General features: G+C 39.1%; 1 protein-coding gene across 1 annotated transcript in view; it reads right to left on the reverse strand.

Annotated features, from left to right (window-relative positions):
• Positions 1-1,017: 1,017 nt before the first annotated feature.
• Positions 1,018-20,511, reverse strand: part of CLMN (calmin) — a 70,312-nt gene continuing 50,818 nt past the window's right edge. Inside the window, exons 2-13 of the mRNA XM_054400568.1 lie at positions 20,136-20,197; positions 17,628-17,723; positions 16,181-16,264; positions 13,478-13,570; positions 12,017-12,207; positions 10,066-10,259; positions 9,042-9,124; positions 6,311-7,615; positions 5,185-5,366; positions 3,808-3,868; positions 2,698-2,759; positions 1,018-1,171 (exon numbers count right to left, since the gene is read on the reverse strand). Coding sequence (XP_054256543.1) covers positions 1,018-1,171; positions 2,698-2,759; positions 3,808-3,868; positions 5,185-5,366; positions 6,311-7,615; positions 9,042-9,124; positions 10,066-10,259; positions 12,017-12,207; positions 13,478-13,570; positions 16,181-16,264; positions 17,628-17,723; positions 20,136-20,197 — 2,567 coding nt within the window. The remainder of the gene's footprint in view (positions 1,172-2,697; positions 2,760-3,807; positions 3,869-5,184; positions 5,367-6,310; positions 7,616-9,041; positions 9,125-10,065; positions 10,260-12,016; positions 12,208-13,477; positions 13,571-16,180; positions 16,265-17,627; positions 17,724-20,135; positions 20,198-20,511) is intronic.

The raw sequence follows: 20,511 nt of genomic DNA on the forward strand, positions 1-20,511 counted from the left end.
ATCATCTGCTGTGCACTGCTGTTACTGAATTCTAACTGCATCTCAGAAGAAAATCCCAGGAAAACAAAAAGCTTATAAAGAAGAATGATCTGGTACCTGAATGCAGAATAGAAAAGAAGAAGCAACCTCAGAAGTAGTGAGTTACTTTTTAAAAAAAGCAAGACCAAAACCATAGTATCTGTTCCTGATAGCACTATTAACCTTCCTGAACATATTTTCAAAGATGGCCACCATCAGCAACATACAAAAAGTGTATTTCTTCAGTATTCTCTACAGAAGTTTCTGGGCTGAGATTTCCTGTATGATCCCTCCTACAGAGCAGCTAGCATGTATGTTCTTCATGGTTCTCCACACGCAGCCTATTCCTGCAAATTAAACATAACAAAAGGTACAGGGTAAAAAATAATTTAAGTCCTAAAAGCACCGGCCTCCCCTGGCCAAATAAACCCCTCAGCTTGATTCTGTTGCTCTGCTGGATTACCATAGGAATTATAATCAATTACTGAGGTAAGCGTGTTCCAGCATCTGCAGCTCTGCTCTGCCTCCAGCTCTCTCAAAGAATTCCATGGAAAATGTGAAAAGGCATTGCTAGCCTTGCCCCTGCAAGTGTGTCAGATTCATGGGCAAGTCAACATCACCACTCTTCCACAGCTGTCAGACCCTACACAAGTAAATGAAGCCAGAAGAATTATTTTTGAAGACTGGAGCTCTGAATTGTTGATATTTCTACTGATAATTATCTGGTTTTATTTAGCATCTTATAAAGCAAGGCACAAATGTACAAAATTGCGTCTACTAAATCAGGTAATTTTTATATATATTTACACAATTATCATCATATAAAATGTGCCTAGACACTGTCAGAGCACAGCAGTGGAGGAATTAAGGACATCCTGATAAAAGACACAAATACCAGGTCCTACATTTCTGTTTGTGCTTCACCTGAAGTTACATATTCATATGCAGATACACAAAGCAATCCAGCCAGCATCCTTTATTTTTCACACCTCACAGAGATCAAACTTTGTTGTTAAGAAGCTGTGGGAGGAGTAAAAGGCAGTAGACCAGCACCCAGAAGAAAATGATGAAGTAAAATAGCTCGGGCTGCTCAAAAATCGTAATCTCATGAGTTGGTGCTGGAGTCTCACTTGGTTCCAAGTCCTTTTTCTTCCTGAAAACGGGAGAGAATTTGATAAAAGGCAGGAAAAAAGATCAAAACCCACTTATTGTTAATATTTGCTGGGATGATCGGAGGATGGACTAAAAGACAGCAGTTTGACAAAGCATTTCAATCCAGTCAGCTGGAGTCCAAACTAGTCTAGGAGGTGCATATAGGGCTTAAGCAATGTGTTCCCTTAGGAGTTAGTGTAAATAGCAATAAATCTTCTGAAAACTCTGGCCAAATTATCAGGTAGTTTAACTACATGCCTTTACAGCACAATCCTTTGATGTAAGGTGATTTCCATTAGTCAAAAAAGATGCCATTTGATGCTCAGATACGTGCTGATCTGGGAAACATGTATCACATTTCCATGATTTTATACACTGTATTTGCCTCAATAGACTTTCCCCAAATCACCTACTTTCAGAGCTTCTCATGTCAAATGCCACAACAGTAAACAGAAAAGGACCAAGACTCCAAGACTCCAGAATTCCAACTTTCAAAAATTCCAGATTCAGTTCATTAAGGACAAAGCCCAATGAATTCTGCATGAATGACTGAGCTCTAACAAAGACAAGAGATGGTCTTCTTGGAAAAGGTACTTGATGGTGCACTCATGTTATGAGTTACAAAGTTATAATGAGTTATAAAATTATAATTCATGTTATAAATTTATAATACTATATGAATCACTCTCTACTAGACTTTTTTTTAATTTTAACCTGCTTTTTGAGAAAATGGGTTTTGGCCTGTTTTAACAAGTCCTGTTTCTGTCTTGTGGCATCCTACTTATTCATGTACTATACCATGCCTGTGTATTACACAAAAATTGCTCAGTATCAGCAGTCTGCAAACAAAAATAACTGTGACTGCTATGCATGTATGGTTTTTAACATAAGTGTGAGACCAGGACACTGGATCCCAGTAATATTTTGTGTGTTTTTCATATTGAAATGCAACTATCATTTTAACTAGAAGTTCTTGGAGGTATTACTCAGTTATCACCTGAGAGGGAATACCTAAACCAATCCTTATTTCGTATAGATATTAAGACACTAATAGCAAAGGGAAGCACATTCTGCATTCAGGATCCATTACCCTAATTCTAAACACACGGACAGATTACAGAAACTCCTGAGTGCTCTAAAAGAGGCCACAACTCCACCAAGTATCATCTTTCCCCAGCACTATCCACACTAAACAGTCTTGACAGTCTTCCAAACCTGTAACGTGCCATCACTGCCAAAGGACCTCAAATTTGAAGTCCTCCGACTCTTTTCTTGGTCTGAAATATCCAGCATGTGGGTAAAGTGCTCACAATCTTGCTTAGGAAGATGAATCTTTCAAGTCAAGGAAAAGCATTTTAGTCAATGGGGAGTTCAAGCAATAAAGTTTTGTATCTTACACCAAGCGATTACACAAGATATCCTGTCAGCCTCTACCATTATAATTCATTTTAATATCCCTTTATAAAATCGTCAGAAGTACCTGGAAGTTAATGGATTCCTTGTTTTGTTTGAATAATAATGACTTACCTGATGATTAATGGATTTTCACCCATAGCTGTCATCTTCTGTTCACTTACATCATAGGTTTCCTTAAAAAAAAACAGGAATAGATCGTATTAGAAAAACAGAATTTGGCATTCTCACAAAGGTGGTAATTGTGTGTGTATTTTATGTAATTGCTCAAATAAAATGAAAGTGTGCTTACAAATTTATTTCCTGCCAGCATATCCACTGCAGAAAAGGAAAGAATTGTGAAATCAGAAGAATTTTTTGCTTTCAACTGCTGTCATTCAGTTGAATAAAGACCCCCTCATTCGTATAGACTTCCAATAGTACTGACAGCATTGCAAAACTAAAGCATCTGTGTGAAACCTCTGTTTCATTGAACATTGGTGGCAGCATTTCTTTAAAACTCCACGACAATCAAAATTTTATTTTGTGCTGAAAAGAGCCATGTTCCTATTCTTGCTCAGTCTGCCCAGATTGCTGCTGATGATTTAAAAAGAAAAATCTAGAGCTAAGTTTTACAGTGTGTTCTCAAGAAACCAGTATGAATTACATCTGATGTTAAGGATGCAGCTTCACACTACAACTAAAATTCCTTTAGGGTTAGCTGCTGCCGTTGAGATAATGTAATACATATTACATAATACATTATAATAATACACTGCTAGTATAAAGGAAAGAGAAAGAGGCCAATCTTTCATTGAAAGTGCACTTCAGGAGACACCCAGCATTTTTGCAGGGCTGTGACCAGGACACAAACATACATATAGAGAATACACAAACTAAAAAACAAGTGAACAACTGGAGCAGAAAATAAAGGCAGCATCAAGGAACTGAAATATTGCAGCTCTATAGTTACGATGAAGCAAGCCTCAAAATTATGATAGATTTAATTGCAGTATTAGGTAGTCTTTTGTGGATCGTTCAAGGTTCAGTAAGGTTCCATTCCCTCTATTTAGGAGAGCTCACTAAAGCTTTTCAGCTGTGCTTGGTTTTGACACTAAAATTATTAGAAATCCCAAGCTTTCATATTATCACAGGGATTTATATAGAGAATAGATGCTTCTACAGTATGTGAACTTTTGGAGTTTAAGAGAAACAGAGAAACAATGTTAGGTTTCCTGTCCTTACCTCTTCAGAAGTATTAGGAAATCTTTTTCGGAGATAAATGTTGGAATCACTGTCACTGGTTCTGAAACGGATGTAAAAGCAAAGTTTTTAATGTCATAAAGCTAAGCTTTGTTTTGACTTCAAGGAGAGCTCCTGTGATTAAACATGCTAGTTTTAAGCTATACAAACTGATAAATATGAATTTTTGTGTCTATTAGATTATGGACTGGAATTTATTAGTAAAAGCAGTTTGGGGAAAATCAGACCCACAATAAAAAAATCAATATGCTGAATTTGAATCTTTTCCCCAAAAATGGTATTGATAGGTTTTTCGTGCCTTGACCTCATTGACAAACCCTGCAGGGAACAGAAAGCTTGGAGGAGGCAATGTTTTTTTAACAGAGAAAATGTTTATCAAATTCATTAGAGTGCTAGTGATAAGAACCAAGTAGTACTGCTCACATCCCACTCAAATACAATAGATAAGAACATAAAAGGGAACAGAAGTGAAAGGAATAAAATTAGCCTAGTGTCTCTGTCCTGGGTTTGCAGTTAACTCTCCCCACAGCAGCCCTGCTTACAGTGCAGTGCTTTGTGCTCGTAGCTGAAGCAGAGCTGGTGACATACCAGTGTTTCAGTCATTGCTCAGCAGTGATTGAACAGCATCAAACGCTCCCTGCCCCAAAGGCCAGTAGGCTGAGGCTGGGCAAGAGGTGGGGAGGAGAGGCAGCTGGGACAGCTGACCTGAACTAACCAGAGTGATTTTCCATACCCTATGATGTTGTAATCAGTCATAAAACTAAAAGAAACGAAGAAGCTGGCTGAGAGGGACACACATGCTCCTTATGAAGACATTTGTCTCTGAAGCAACTGTCATGCCTATTGAGTTCTATGACTTTTTCATCTTCTTTCCTCCCTGCCTTCTGCTGAGGATGGAGAATGAGAGAGTAGCTTTGTGGACACCTGGTGGCCAGGCAACGTCAGTCTACTACAACCTCATTCACTTCTTCAGAGACAGGAAAAAAAATCCAACAAATATCTGTTGGAATGAAGCATTGTCACACTTCTACATGGTGTCACAATTCACATTGAATACTTCATCTATACTACAAAACACTCTGCTGGAAAAAAAAAAAAAGTCCTAACACCACCACATTCCAAGTGCACTGTGGTTCCCTTGGGTTTTGCAAAGCAAAACTGCACAGTAAAATCCAACCAAGGCCTACTGGCACTGAATCACTCAAAACATTTATGAGAAACACAGGAAGAAGCCCATGAGTCCCAATACACTGCACTTAAAAGAAGCCTACAAGAAACATCCAATAGACAGGACACACTTCAAAAGACTAGGCATTCATAACAGTTAGGTGTATTTAAGAAAAACTTAATGTGGAATACCTGGTAAATTCCTGACAATCAGCAATTTCTTCCAGTTTATCTTGTGGCAAAGAGGAAGTGGCAACTTCGGAGATATGCAAGTCTTCTGTTTTGATCATATTTTTCCCTTCTTCCTCCCTATTACCACTTTTTTCTGGTCTCTCTATAGCTATTGGTAAATCCTCTAGATGTTCTGCTATGGCCTGTTGAAATTAAGAAACATTTTACATTACACAACAAGACTGATTCTCCACCCTTCCAAATGTCTTAGTGGTGCAGCCTACTCAGATGCTAAACTGAATTTAGTACAAGATTGAAAGTCTCACTAAAGAGATTAAACAGCAATTCATTTCTTGAAAATACTTTTGGATACATTGAGTGATAAAGTATCATCAATTCAACATACAAACAATTAGCTGGCAGTTCTTTTTTATATGAAGTCATGACATGACATGACTCTTTGAAATAATCCCCAATCACTCTTTGAAGCTAACAGCAAACTGACTTCATTACTCGTGTCAGGACCAAAATGTGTCCAAGCAGCTTGTCTAAGCAACATCTGGAGTAACATTAAATGGACACTCATTTCTGAAAAACACTGCAAATTGCCTAAACCAAGTACCCAGAATAATTACTGAATATCCTCCCTTTATCTTCTTCCAGTGTAGACAAGCCTTCATTTTAGCCATGTAACTTATGCTACTCAAATTGGTTTAAGTTTTTGTAGGCAAACTTACTTGGATTCAGACAAAAAGTAGCTTTGCCTGTATCCTTTCTGTTATCAGCAGTACTACTTTCTGTTAAGCTCATTACAAATTATTAGAAACACCCTCTGTGATAATCTCTTATGCCAAGGGATTATACAGGAGCCTCAAAATACTTTAAAACATAATTAAAATTCAAATATTTGCAGTATTATTAGTATTAGGGCTTATTTTCTATTTTAATGTCAGATCTCCTCAGGGACCTGCAATTCCATTCATTCCAGTAGAGGGCTGTGGCAAACAGCAGTACCCGACAAGAAAACAAATATATTTTATACGTTTCTCCAAAGCACCACAAAATGAAAGCAAATGAAAACCTTGAGGTCAGATGCTAAACCTCCATATATACGAAAAATTATGATCGTAATCAAAATATAAAATACCTCAGGATGTTGTGGAATAGTGGAATCTTCAAGGTTGGTGGCCTTTTTGCCAAATTTTTCAGTTTCTAACTCTTCCCCTACTAATAATGGCACTTCTTTTTCTGCAGAAGAATCCATGGGACTGTCAATATCTGTTGTTTCCTCCTCACCATCCTCAGTATCCATTTCTGATGGAGGGACACACAGTTTATTCACTAAGTCTGGCTCTGGACCATCTTCCTTGCAGTTATCTTCTAATAAGCCCTCTTCATGTAAACTATCAGTTATTGTTTCAGAAGAAGCTCTGTCATTTCTAGTATCATAACCTTCAATACAAGGCTCAAGGTAAGCATTCAAAACTGCTGATATGGGAACATTATAATGTGGATAATAAAAGAGATCGTGGGGTATTATGGATACTTTTGAAGAACTGGACGACACTTCATTTGAAGACTCAATTTCATCACAGCTGTCCAGATCGTCAGGATTTTTAGGTACATCTGACAGAGAGTCATCGGATGTTTCATGCTGTGTAGATAGTTCTTGGCTTTTGAGATTCAGTGAACAATGGTTAGTTTCTAATGTCTCGAAGACAGGTGATTGCTCTGTATCTTCATTTTCTGGAAGTTTCACTGTTTCATCATACAGATGAAGAACATACTTATGCATATCTTCTTGTTTTGAGGTATCTTCTGGTAAAAGAATTGAAGTCTGTGGTTTGCTCTCTTCTACTTTATTTATAGATTCATCTGTAAGTATACCTGAAGTCCAGGACAATGGACTCAGAGAAGAGGTATTGGCTGAGAGGCTCTTAGTTTCATTATCATATTCAGTAGAGGTTTCTTTAGTTAATTCTTCAGAGTAGTCTTCAAAAGAGTCAACAGAATTCTTCTGATCTGTCAGAACAGCTGGAGAAAGGTCATCATTCTGTTTCAATGGATCATCAGATATGCTTCCTTCATGTGGCATGAATTTATCACTTAGGACCTCCCAAGAGGAATTAGATTCAAAACTGACAGATCCAGTAATTTTCAGTGAGGTAGGCCTCTGAGGCTCCTCTTCAGATGTTTCCTGTGAATCACCTAACACTTGACTCAGTTTTCCATTACAGTTTTCAGCAATGTTTTCCGATGGGATTATCTCAGGGGTGTCATGAATATGAACCTTTGGAGGAGCAGGATGACTTCTTTCATGGTTAACAGTATACATGTTTTCTTCACTTTCACTTAAAATCAGTATTTTGCCTTCCTTTTCTGAAGGTGTGTCTTTGATGTGGACATATGTGGACTCAATTGGAAGCTCCCTGTCAGGATCTGTAAAGTCTTCCTAAAAGTGATGATACCATTAGAAGAGAAATCATACCTCAGATACCGTTTTACTTTTCCCAAACACTACAAAAGGGTAGCTACCTAACCCATCACCCCATTTCCTTGTGAATAGCAAATTAATGGACTCTTTTATTTCGAAAACAGGGAATCCAATTTGGCAAGTCAAGTGACTTGAACAAAGTTCAACATCAAGAAGCCACTTGCACAGGAAGATTAGAATGCAGACAAGCCTACTCCTCAGTTGTTAACGCATTCATCTCTCCCAGCTGCACCTGTGGAGACAACTGACTTGGCTTTTTGACACAATCCCACACCCTGGGAATATAATAAAACTAACATGTCCACTAAATCCACCATGAAATATAGTAATATACTGGATGATTCCACTCCAACAGATTGTATTTAAAAAAAAAATAAAATTGGTGTTTTCTTTGTCCATTAAAATGCCCATAAGTTTAATGCAAACAAATCTTATTGTTAATCTAGCCTATTAATAATAATTCTATTATAATAATAATAATTCCAGTGACTTTAGTAATGCTCACCAATTTTATAAGTTACAAAATAAGTATCAACTAGAACAGTCAGTCAAGAAATATGAGATGTGGGAGCCATTATTTATGTGCATGTACTCTAGCACCAAAACTTACCCAGATACTCAAGGGACATTAAGTCCCTTGGAGCTCCTTTCAAACCAAAAAGACTATGTGGAACTAAGTTTGCTGGAAGTGCAAGCAGTTCCAGAACAGTTTCTCAACTTATGAAGATCTCTCTTCCAGTTCCTGGGACTTCCTATTTTCCCCCAAGTTTTCCATCCCCCAAGGTTTCCATCTTCTTCCATAAGTTTACCCTCTGTTTCTTCAAAAGACCTTTGCAATCTGTGACACTGTCAGTCCCTGCTTATTCTTCAATTCTTTATTTTTTCTGAAGTATGCAATAGAGTCCTGGATCCTTTATGCTGCAGTTTACCATGCTTACAATGAGTGCTTTTGACTGCCTGCACTGACAAGTTTCAGCTTCTGGTGTCTGGTATGTGCTAAATTCAGACTGATTGTAGTCCTCAAACTTGAGAAGATAGAAGTCAAAATGAAATTTGAAGTTCAATGAATCATCATAGAAGAAGGGATAAAATTCAGCCTTATTTAAGACTAACAAAGCAAAGTAGCTGAGTCCTGTGCAAGCAGATTTAACCTCTGAAAGTTGTAATTGGATGTAAACATTTAAACATACAACTCTACCTAAAGCGTTTTAGGAATTTCTGATTTGACTGGATTAAACAAAAGTGTAAAAAATTACATCTGAGTTTGTGGTTTATTTTTAATATCTTAGAAAGAAATCTAGAAGATAAATCCAGCAACGTTTGACTTGATGAAGTACACCAAAGCCAATTTAAAACATGTCATAACATAGCAGTAAACACATACCCCTTCCAGCTCCGGGAAGTGCTCCAGAAACTGTGCCACGTATGTCACAATTGACTGCTCATCGGGTGATTCCACCATGATATCTACAGAAACACACAGCTGTCCTGAGCACACACGATTGTAAAGCACAACGGCAGAGGAACAGATCATCAGACATTTATCTTGCCTTTATAAGAGAAATGACAGCTACCCTTTTCTGACAGTGAAGAGAAATACTTTGCACTGTCGATGGTACTCGAAACAGCTCTCAATGTCCTACTCACATTAATTTTTCCTATTTCCAAACACATAGTGAACCCTGATCAGTGTCCCTTTTCATCCACCTTCATACTGTCATTTAGGTTGTTGTTACTATACAGTGATCTTGTTGAGTGACACTGCAGAGGCTTATTTTTAGCAGGATTGCCCAGTCTTCTAAGAGGTGACCCATGAAAGCAGAAATATCTTACCTGCGCTTTCAATCAAAATCAAGGCCTAACACTTGTCATGTAGAGTTCAGGCAAAACACTATAAAGAAGTTCCTTTTTTAATATGTATAAAAACACATATGTGCTTATGTTTATGTATATAGGTGTGTGTGTATATATGCACTGTAAGGAAAAACTGGGAGATGCAAATGCATTTGAATAGGTATCTACCCATTCTTCTAGTACAGCAGACACACATCATCCTTGACTGACATTTAGTGTCTGCAGGCTGTAGGCATCTCAGAATGGTGCACTGTCACACCTCTCAGCACAACTGGGTGTGACATCTGCAGATGTCACATAGCATTTAAACATTAACCAGAGCCAGTGTACATACCTAAAATGATGGTGAGATCTCTCCTACCAAGGAGCTTACAAGGACAGGACTGGAAGCATACGACTATAAGCCAGTGATCAATTAATTTTTATTGTTCTTACCAATAAGCCCAAAACACTGCTTGCATCAACAGCCTGCTCACAGGGAGTATTTTGGTAGGTATCACAATGCAATATTAATTAATTCATTATAGTTTGAATGTTATCCAACAAAGTTTTACCTTCTGGTTCTAGGAGCCGAGGAACACCCAATTTATTTTGTGCTATGCTGAAAGCATCCTCCAGGTTTTCTCGAGCTGATTTCTCCAGTGCTTGCTTCATATCTACCAAAGTAGAGTCTATTGCTTTTATGACCGCTAAGAAAGCAAGGCCACTCCTCCAACTGCTGGCAAAGTCCTGAACTGCAACACCGTACCTGAACAGAATTAAGTACAGTTTACATAGGTGGTTGTGTTACAAAATCTAATGTAAAGGCTTTACCATTTTCAAAGACTCCTGAAAGTTAACAGTAAGGTTGCTGAGGTGCACTAGTCACATTTGCAACATTTTTGGATTTTAAAATGCAGAAAATATGTCCATAAAACACAAGGATTCACAAAGTCAATTGGTCTGACTAACAGCTGACACCAATCCACTTGTAGGAAGTAGTTATTAAAAACACAGCCCTCAGGAACTCAGCAACCACATTTAACATTCACAAAACCAAAAGTCTCTGTGATTCTTGTTTCTGTTGCTCTCCAGCATTTTAATACCATAGCTTGGGAAGACTGCCAGCACTTAAGTATTTAAAAACATAAGCATAAATGATTCACATTCCTGTGTACTTGGCCTTCTATAGCAGAAAATTGTCCTTTGCCAAATGCAAGTGCTGCCAGTATATATATAAAGCACAAATGTGTGAGATGACCAAAATTTCTGAGGAAAAAACAACCACCAGGCTTTCAACAAAACACAGACCAGGAACAAAAAATTCTGCACAGGTCATTGCATAACAGGATTAGAATGACACTATTATGTTTTTGATAGTGCACTTGCAAGAACTCTTTGGACTAAAAAGTCTATGGCCTTTACTTCCCTGGTCCTCGCTTTCTTTGTACCACCTCCCTGTTAATGACATGATCAGAATTATTTTGGGACTAAAACTATGCCTCCTCTATGGTCTGCAGTGGCAACAGTGAACTGCACATCTCTCTGGGACAAGTTTAGCTGCACAACAAGCACACTTAGCTCCACCAGAGATTACCAAGGGAGGATGCGGCCCACCGTTTCAAGTATGTAAATATGAACACTACAGAAATTTGTGTCTTCAACACAAGACACAACATTTGTGTTCACAGGCAGATTTGAACATATAAATCCATCAACAGACAAAAATGCCAAGTACTCAGCTATCCAACTTGTGTAAGTAAGTTTGACCTATGCCCTCTTTGGCAGGGCAGTCATCACATCAGGTAATAATGTAAAATACACTCCAAGTATTTACACATGCTCAAGGCATCTTACACTAAAGTTTTTTAACTCGACAGTAACTCTGGCAGGTTAAAGCATCACAAGAAAAAGTGCTTTGGCAAAAGAACTGCTTTTTTATGAAGGACAAGAGAGATGTGTTGAGCAATGGAAATAGACGCAGAAGTTACACATTCATGAGAAACAACTTAAGATTTGCCCCCCCTCTTTAATTCTGAGGGAAGAGGGATTCTAATAGGGTCTCTGTCCTTCAAGGTGCTCTGCAGCACTGAGAAACACCCTCAGGGATGCTGATAATTTAAAAGGCTGCTGCTAAAATCTTTCAATGTATTAATTTTTTTAGTTCACCTCTTGCTTTTGCCTACCTTTTAATTAGTGAGAAGCAGCAAATAGACTGCATGAAAGCCAGGAGGTAGGGGGAGGAGGGAACGATCCTGTTTTAGACAGTGCCAAGCAGATTAGTGCAAGTTAACATTTAACACACAAATTCTGAAGCTGGCAGCACACATGGCATCAAGGTCAGACAGCCTCTGTGGACACATGGCCATGGTGATACATTCCCCTGCAGAGACCATGCACCTGCAAACTCAGAAAGCAGAAGAAGCCACAGCACACTGTAATGCACACATGGAGCAGGAGAGGAAAGAGGTTCAGCTTCAAAAGGGCAGGCATCAAAACATATTTTTATAAAAGGTTTTATCTTACTTCCTGGTTTTCCTCTGAACCCAGATTAAAAGAGCCCTGATGGCTTTCCGCTGATCCTTCACTGTAATGGACATGTTTCTCTCCACACTGGGAGTGCTGGGGTGGGATGTGTCTGACTCTGGACCACTGGGCCCAGAGGACAGGCTGGATGAGGAGGAGTTCCTGTTGAGGTTGCCTGTTAGTTCCTTAATCTGTAATTAGAGGCAAAGCATGTATAGCTCAGGTTTAACACTGGCTGCACAGAGAACTCAGTGCCTGTTTTCATACAGACGTTAAAGATAACAGTGCTATAACTGAATTTTAAGAGGTTATTATAGACCTGTCCATTACAACTCTTGATTTGTAGTGCAGAAGCTGGACAGCCAGCAGAAGCTCAGCTGCCAATCCCAGGAGACAGAAAGGGCAATGTATCAGTTCAGGCTGAACTGAGCTAATTTGTACCAAACAAAAAGCAAACACACATGTCTTTGAGAGAGAAAAGATAGTTTAACTGAAATTGTTATCTGCACAGGACCTGTCTGAGCAAAATATTTTTAGTTAAGAAATGGTAACCTGCAGCAGCACTCCTGCCCTTGGTCAGCATTCATAGCTGAGCCTAAATTATCCACTCAGCTGCTCTTCAGTCCCCCATGCCCTCTGCTGCTGGCGTTTCTGGTCGCACTATCTCTGCCTGCAAGTCCATCTAGCCAAACTGGTGCTGTGCACCACTGTTCAGCTTGAGGAGCAGAACCAGAGAAAGAAACCCCAGTGCAACTTTGAGATTATTTTCTAAACCCATTGACATTTTTAAAATAACCCAAGGGAAAGAAAGTGCCTTACAGTCTTACAAGAGTTGAGAGAAACCTCTATGTGTTTCTCCCTGTTCAATAGAACTTGGTATTGTCTAGAAGGTCACTTGCAAACTATGTGTAGGTTAGGGGGCTGTTTTAATCTAAGACTGGGGCTAAATCATTTCCCAGGCTCAAATCAGCTTTGTCAGTTCCAGGTCCTTCAAAATCTTTCAACTGGCTGTCTTAATCAGTTGTAATTTTTTGCCATGTTGAGTCAGTGATTCTACAAGGAATTTCCCACCACACTGGACCAAATCCAGATAGGGTTATTGAAAATAAACTGTGACCTGGAACCAAACTTGAGAGGTTGGTTCAGATCCAGGGAATCTGGAACAGAACCCTGAGAAGGCACAGGAGAGAAGGGAAAGTAGTAATCTGAAGCTCCAATTCTGGTCCAAGTCAAACAAGGGTTTAAATTGTCTCCTGCTTACACCAAAATAGGTCCAATGAAGAAAGCAGCTGCAGGTATAAAATTAGCATCAATTAGGAGGGAAAAGCTCAGGTTTATCATGCTTAATTATGTTATTTAGAATTAAAAATCAACTTAAATAAATCAGATTTCAGCTGGAATAGATTGATAGCATGAAAATTGTTCAGTTCACTTATGATTAAAGTAATCACGTTTCATTACCTGAAAAAACAAGATTATATTCCATATTAGTCCAAGTACCAGAGAGGAATTTCCATCTGCTATTTCTGCTGCATCGATGCTAACAAGCTTTACCTGTAGAAAAGATCATGAATTCAAAGAAGGAAGGTAAATACAAAAAATGCACTGAGCCTACTGGATTATGTCCAGAACACCTCTGTCACTGACTGGCCAGACAAAAAGCAATACTGAAATATTGTGTCAATGATAATTTGCCCTGATTGCAACTAGCCTGCTCATGGAACTCTTAGTTCAAGCCCTCAGCATATTTGCACAATAGAAGAGAGCCCAGTTCTGCATCCTCAGGACCACAAATGCATTTCCTCCATACAAAAATGGAAAAAGACATTGCCTATTCTGCAAGAACAGTGGATCCTAGTCTTAAAAGTTAGACAGTCACTTCTCATACAAAAATTAAGACCCTAATAAAATCTGCTTACTCCTCTTTTGCTATGCATCTCCTTTTTCCTTACTTATCTTGCCTTATGCAGCTTGTCACAGAGTTTTGAGTCAATCAGTTAGCAAAGGATAGGGTTGCCTAATCCAAGCAAACTCTAGACTTTCCCACACGGAAGTTTCTTCCACCTGATAACACCAGGATGTTATTCTCTTTGACAACACAAACACTTTGACTTGGTTTTGGCAAAGGTCACTGAGGAGGGAGGAAGCAGGGAAGCTGTCAGTACTACACATGGCACCCAGATTGAGTTAAAGCCAGCATACAGCCCATTTATCACTTAGAAATCCAGTACATGATGAATCACTTAGCAGTGCTGTACCCTGCTACCCCACTTCCACAGAAGCGTTCACTGATGGGTTCCACCCATTGTGGTTTAATATCTAACCTTGAAGCTCTTGGCAGCCACGGCACTTTGCCAACACTTTCATCACCACCTTTCAACAACTGGTTTGGTTCAGCTTAAAAAAGGAAAGCAGAATAATTTTTTATCTAGTGGTTTGCACAACAGTTTTCAATCTTAGCAAAGAAGACACCTCTAGCTGTCATCTTTCAAGGCTCAGAATTCTTGCAAGCTCCAACGTATTTGGCATGGCAAACCCTTTAAGACCTAGCATATTTGAATAGCAGTTTCTCCAAAATGGTGAGCAAGTGGCATTCATCAGTAGACTGCTCTCAGAGTCAGTTCTGTCCTCTTACTGCTGCTTATGCTTGTCACTCAGTGCAGTAAAGATACCTGTCTAGAAGACACTGGCTGCTTACTCTCTTAAGGAAACAAGAAATCCATAGAAAAGTAGGTGATTTAGCACTATTAATTAAAAGGTCTCCAGTGTCCAGAGCTCCTCCTGCCTGGCCTTGCTCATTGAGTTTCTACGTTGTTCCTTAGCAAGGTCTTGGCAACCAGACACACTTCAGCTGCAAGTCTGCAATGTGTTGATATCAACAAAAAAAAGTCTCATCTGCTAGTGGACCTTAGCTGGGAAACTGTTAAGAAATATGCGAACATGTGAAGTATTTCTTAGCAGTTCTATAGCAGGACATGTAGATACACATGGTTAGGGCCAGATCAGCCCCTGCTGGTGGTTTACAAAAGGAGACTGGAACATCTGAAAGTTACTGGACACCTACTTGACCTTTCACATACTGCCCAGGACAAAAAGATAAAGCAGATTAAACCTTCCATGTCTATGAGGTTGTAAAAGATCCACTAAGACCTCACATCACGCTCATTCCTGCAGTGAGGTTTGTAGTGACTCTCCTGAATGACTAACACTGCTGCATGATCCTTGGAGAAGAGCTAAGCTCACTGTAGGGAAGCAGGAAGTGACATCAGTTTCTGTAGTAGCATTCCATGCAAGGCAGGGTTCTGCCCCCATGTACTCAACAGATCCCTTCTCACTCATAAAGTTTAAACTTTACCATAGTCCTTTATAGGACATAGTCCAGTATTTGTTTTCTCTTTCTGATGATCTAGGTGTACCACAATCTAGGTATATCTATGTGTGGTTACATGACTAGACTTCTCATGACCTCATCACTTCTTAACATTTTTCAAGCACAGAATTTTCAAGACACAGGCCACATCCTTAAAGCTTTGGAAAAAATCCCTAGTGGGAGAAATAAAAAAAAAATGAAAGGAATGAATCTTTTCAAGCTGCAAGGTCTGATCTTGCTTGGTCACTTGCAACTTTAGGAAGTGATGTTGAAGTAGTGCCACACAAACTATGAGGGAAGTTACATCCTTACAAGGCTTTGATTCTTGGAATTATGCATTTATATCCTGTTCCAAGATTTAATTTGCTCTTGCCTTTGACTCATGATCAGCTGCTGCAGCAGTCCACCAGATAAATACATGATTTGTATGACTGAAAGTATTTCTGATGAAAGTCATCTACCTTCAGCCTAACTGAAGTAATGCCACTAAGATCCAGTTCATAAAAACTACTCAGATCTTTTTATTTTCTTTTAATATTGGGTTCCTGATCCTTTAATCCTGTTGAACTTTTATATTATAAAAATGACCAAATAATCCTTGTTTTAGACTCAGTAGGTGTTCTCATTACACATTTTCATGTGGCTTTTAAGCCTTGCTGCTAAGTCACAGTGCCTTTAAGCAGTACATTCCTTTTAGGTACATGAAGTGCATCAGACTAGTTACAATTACAAGAATTAAAATTTGCAACATACATCAAGAGGTGATATTAAGACCAGCCTTTAGAAATACTCACATTACTGTCCTCCAAAAACTTAAGTGCTTTAGCTATGTTGTTCAAACGAAAAATGCGATGGGTTGAAGATTTGTATTCGTGCATCTAGAAAAAAATAAAAGCCACATTTTTAAAATGATGGAATTATTCACTGTGTCATACAAAGCTTACAAACACAGAGACAATATAAAGCTAAGGAAATCTACTTATGTAAAATTATTGCCATACTTCTGATCAGTCAAGTGCTTCAACTACACCTTCTGCCCCTGATGTTGTGAAACAGGGTTAGCAAACAGCTTTCCTGCTCTCCAGAAGTTATCATTCCCTTGGACCTCCAATGTGGATTATTTATGTAATCACTCCCTAACCATGTGCAGTCACAGGATCAAATTTACCTGAAAACTTGTAATAATAGATTTTTTTTCTTTAATTAAATTATCCTAACTAGGAATGGTGAGCACTTTTCATAGCAAATACAGGCAAGCAGGAAGCAGAAATGAAACAGGTTTGCTGCCTGCCTGTCTCCCTGCAGTTTCACCTTGGCACACTTTTTTATCACTTGTGCAGGAACACCCAACTGCCAGCGCAACAAGTTTGGCCAGCTGACCTTACCACCTTCTTTGCCCTCCTGCCTGACCTGGGGTGTAACCTAGTGCAGTCTGTGTGAATGCATACAAAGTCGCTTCTGCTACAACTCCCCAAAACTACAGGAATATTAAATAATGTGTGGTTCTGAATGTGTGACCACAGTGGCCATCCTGGTTGCAGTATGCAGATGATTCAGTCACTAGGGAGCATCATCATGTGATTGCAAGTGCATCTGCAGTGCTGAGACAGCTGCAGAACAGGTCTTTCCTCTTATCCAAGTGTGATACCCACAGAGAAGAGCGTACTTCCTGACAAAATTGATGTAGAAAGAGAAAATGAAAGTCATCTATAATCGGTTATTTGCATTTGCACTCAGTGTTTCCATTTCTAGTATATGGAACATCATACAGCCCTTACAAAGAAAGGGAGGAGAGAAAAGGATTCTGATAAATAAAGCTTTGCCCTTCTGATTTAAACCATATCAATAATACTAACGAAACTTGAGCCAGGATAGTAGAACTAAACTCAGAACCACAACAAGCATCAGCAGACCTAGCAAGTGCCATAATGGTCTTAGATAAAACTGAAACAGAATGTATTGATTAATACAGCAAATACATCTTCTCTTGGTAAGGCGACTTACTTGATCTCCAAATGGAATATGTGAGCATTAATGTATTAAAACATTAAAAAACCATGAGAGTTAGGGAACATTTACACTGATCACAAAGCAGTCTGTGACATAAGGAAATCACAATAAAATTGCTGAAATTCTTTACTATACCCAAGACATGGGACCAAATTCACCCTTGGATATCCATGTTGCTCATAACGCACAGAGCTCCATGCTTAAGGAGGTTTCACCCTGTTGTATACACACCAGCTTTTGTCCTGACAGGACTTCCAGTAGAGCCATCAAGATTTTGCCATCTTGTATATCAATAAACAAGTCTTTCACTTTCAGAGGAGGCTTGCACTGTAAAGAAAAGAAACCATGAAGCTTTTAAATCAGTACTGCTTGGTAAGTCACTGTGATCTCAGGGAGTAAGAAGGAGAATTTTACAAGGCAGAGATGCTAGAAGTAAATCTTAGCCTGCAGGAAGAAAGGGCTGCTGTTCTTCACATTAGTGGCAATTCTGTCCTAGCAATGTTAGAACTTAAACTGAGATCTAGTACTCATGTAATTTTGATCAGACAAGGACTTACTTCAGATTTCCCATAATAGAATCTCACCCTAACTACTCTGCCTAGGAAGTGACCACCCAGGGGTTGGGTGTTGATCCCTCAGACTAAGACAAGTCCAGCAGAAGCAAATCCCACTTCATGCTGAAATAAGCCTATGATCCAGCTGCTCACCATGTCATGTCTCCTCTGTAAGGTATCTGGTGGTGCCACTCCATTTCTCACTATTTTCTAAGTACTTTAAAGAGCAGCTTCTTGTACTGCATCTCTCTCTCTTCTCAAACGGAACCACCACACTGAGACACAAATCCAAGTCAGCTCAGCCCTTAGGAGCAGTCTCAGCTCCAGCAATTATGCTTTGTCCAGGTGTCACTCACTCGTGTCCCTAAAGAGCCCCATCTTTTTATCTTCACCTGGGCAATGCACTACTGCTTGATTAAGCTCTGCTTCTGGCAAACTGGGGCCATACAACTAGTCTTTAATCTAGCTAAAAGTAATAAACAATGCTCTCTACTGCAATGAAAGCAAAGTTCATTTTTTATTCTTTTAGCTTAAAAGAACAACTAGCGCTCAGAAGATGCAGATGACTGACAATTTTCCCACGACCAGCAGAGCTGCTCCTCTTAAAAGATCACCCAAATGGCATGGTCTGCTCCAAGAGGGGACACACTGCACCATAAGTTTCCTGAAGAAATACAAGGAGAATACTTCACCACTGCCTTTAAAAGAAAGAAGCCACTCTGCAAGAAGTGCTTCTTTGAAGATAAAGGGAGAAGCCACCTCCTCTAATGGGTGTCCTTGGAGATTCACCTGTAATTACAGGGAGCTTTTGTGAAGCTCTTGTAATTTACATGACTATGTTTACTAAGCCCCTTCGAGGAAAAAACATTAATGTAGCAGCAGACTTTTGCCCTTTTTTCAGAAAAGGTTTTTTTTTTCTAGTTGAATCAGGAAGGGAAAAAAAATTGTATGCACTCCAGAGAAAGCAATTCACCTGCCCACAAAGTTTATAAGACTTTATGTGCTTGGCAAGGCAGAATTAACAGCACCCTACAGCCCTTTTCATGATCTAATACCTTCTGTAAATCGAAGACCTTCTCTGCAGTCACACATTTGACAACCTTTTTTGACAACTTCCAAAACTGCAGTTAGTTTAAAGCCCTGGGGTCTGATTCAGAAAGGCATCATGTAACACTGTCTTTGTTCTGAGAGACCTTTGGGAGTAATTGCTAGTCAAAACATTTCCAACTAGCCTTACTCTGATTTTCCAGTGAGATTTAAGAGCATCCCTTTATTCCTCCAACACTCACTGGAGTAGTGGACTTAAGCAACTATATATGTGATACCTTCCTTCTAAAACACCTTTACTTCACTATGTCTGAATTGCAATCACTCTCCAAGAACCAGAAGAGTTAAAATGAGAGTCAGCCCAAACTTAGTCCCTGTCTGTACTTTATGAAATTTAGCCAACGATACTAAAAGCACTGTGAAGCTCAAACACCACTCCAAGCTAGGACTTTGTCTAGATCAGGAAGCTGCTGTCTCAGTCGTATTAAGAATACTTTTTCAGCCTCAACAGCAGGAAAACAGTTCTTTGGATAGCAGACTAGTCAGGAATTAGTACTTAACTACTCTCAATAAGAACAGTAAATTAAGTTTAATAGCCGCATCATAGTGTGATTAACAAACAATTACATCTTCAAAATATGATGTTCAAAAATTAGTTCTCCAATGTTAATGGGTATGTAAAGATATCATGTAGCACACACACACACCCCCAACATGACCGAAAAGGCATTAATGTTTCCCATCTGCCTATCTGGGATGAAGCCAGGTTCTAAAGAACATCCGTCTTTGGCCATGATGCCTCAGATGTTTGAACTTCCAGTCCAGGAAAGAACACTGCCATCACCACCTCAACCACATTTGATTTTATGTGGGCATGTTCTATGGGAAAATTCTAGCCTCATTATAACAGTCACTAGCATTAAAGACTTAAATGAACCTGAGAGAACTAAGCCAGCCAAGCATTTGTTTCACCTCAAAAGGAATTGTCTCTTACCCAGAAACGTGCTTTCAGCTTCTCCTCATTTTCCTCCAAATGTCCTCATATACCCAAGTCACTTTGCTTCCAAATTCTAACTTCTTTAAAAGGAATTATCTCCACTGTGTTCTTCTATCAAAGTATTAAGACTGTCAGTCTTACCTTTCCCAAATGTAGGTTTATCCATCTGGTAAAAGTCCTCTTCTGTACATTTTCTCGTTCCACTAGAAATACCAGAGACAAAACACAGCACTTAAGTTTCCAGAAGAGTGAAAGCTGATAGGAAACTCCAAGAACTGATGCACATAAACATCAGAATTCATGAAAGCCTTGTGAATAAAGCAAATATATTCCAAATCAGCAGACAGAAGGTTGAGCTATAGTGTTTTATTTCATTTCTTTGCTCAGACATGATATATACACTTGTAGATGCATTCTAAAGGATGCAGGAAGAAGTCTCTCTTAGTTTTGCAATCAGTGTAGCTTTTGAGAGGTGAACATTTATGTGTTGTGCACAGCTCTCCAGTGGCGTCAGCCT

Source organism: Indicator indicator, chromosome 4 (genome assembly GCF_027791375.1).
Source record: "Indicator indicator isolate 239-I01 chromosome 4, UM_Iind_1.1, whole genome shotgun sequence".
Taxonomy (NCBI): Eukaryota; Metazoa; Chordata; class Aves; order Piciformes; family Indicatoridae; genus Indicator; species Indicator indicator.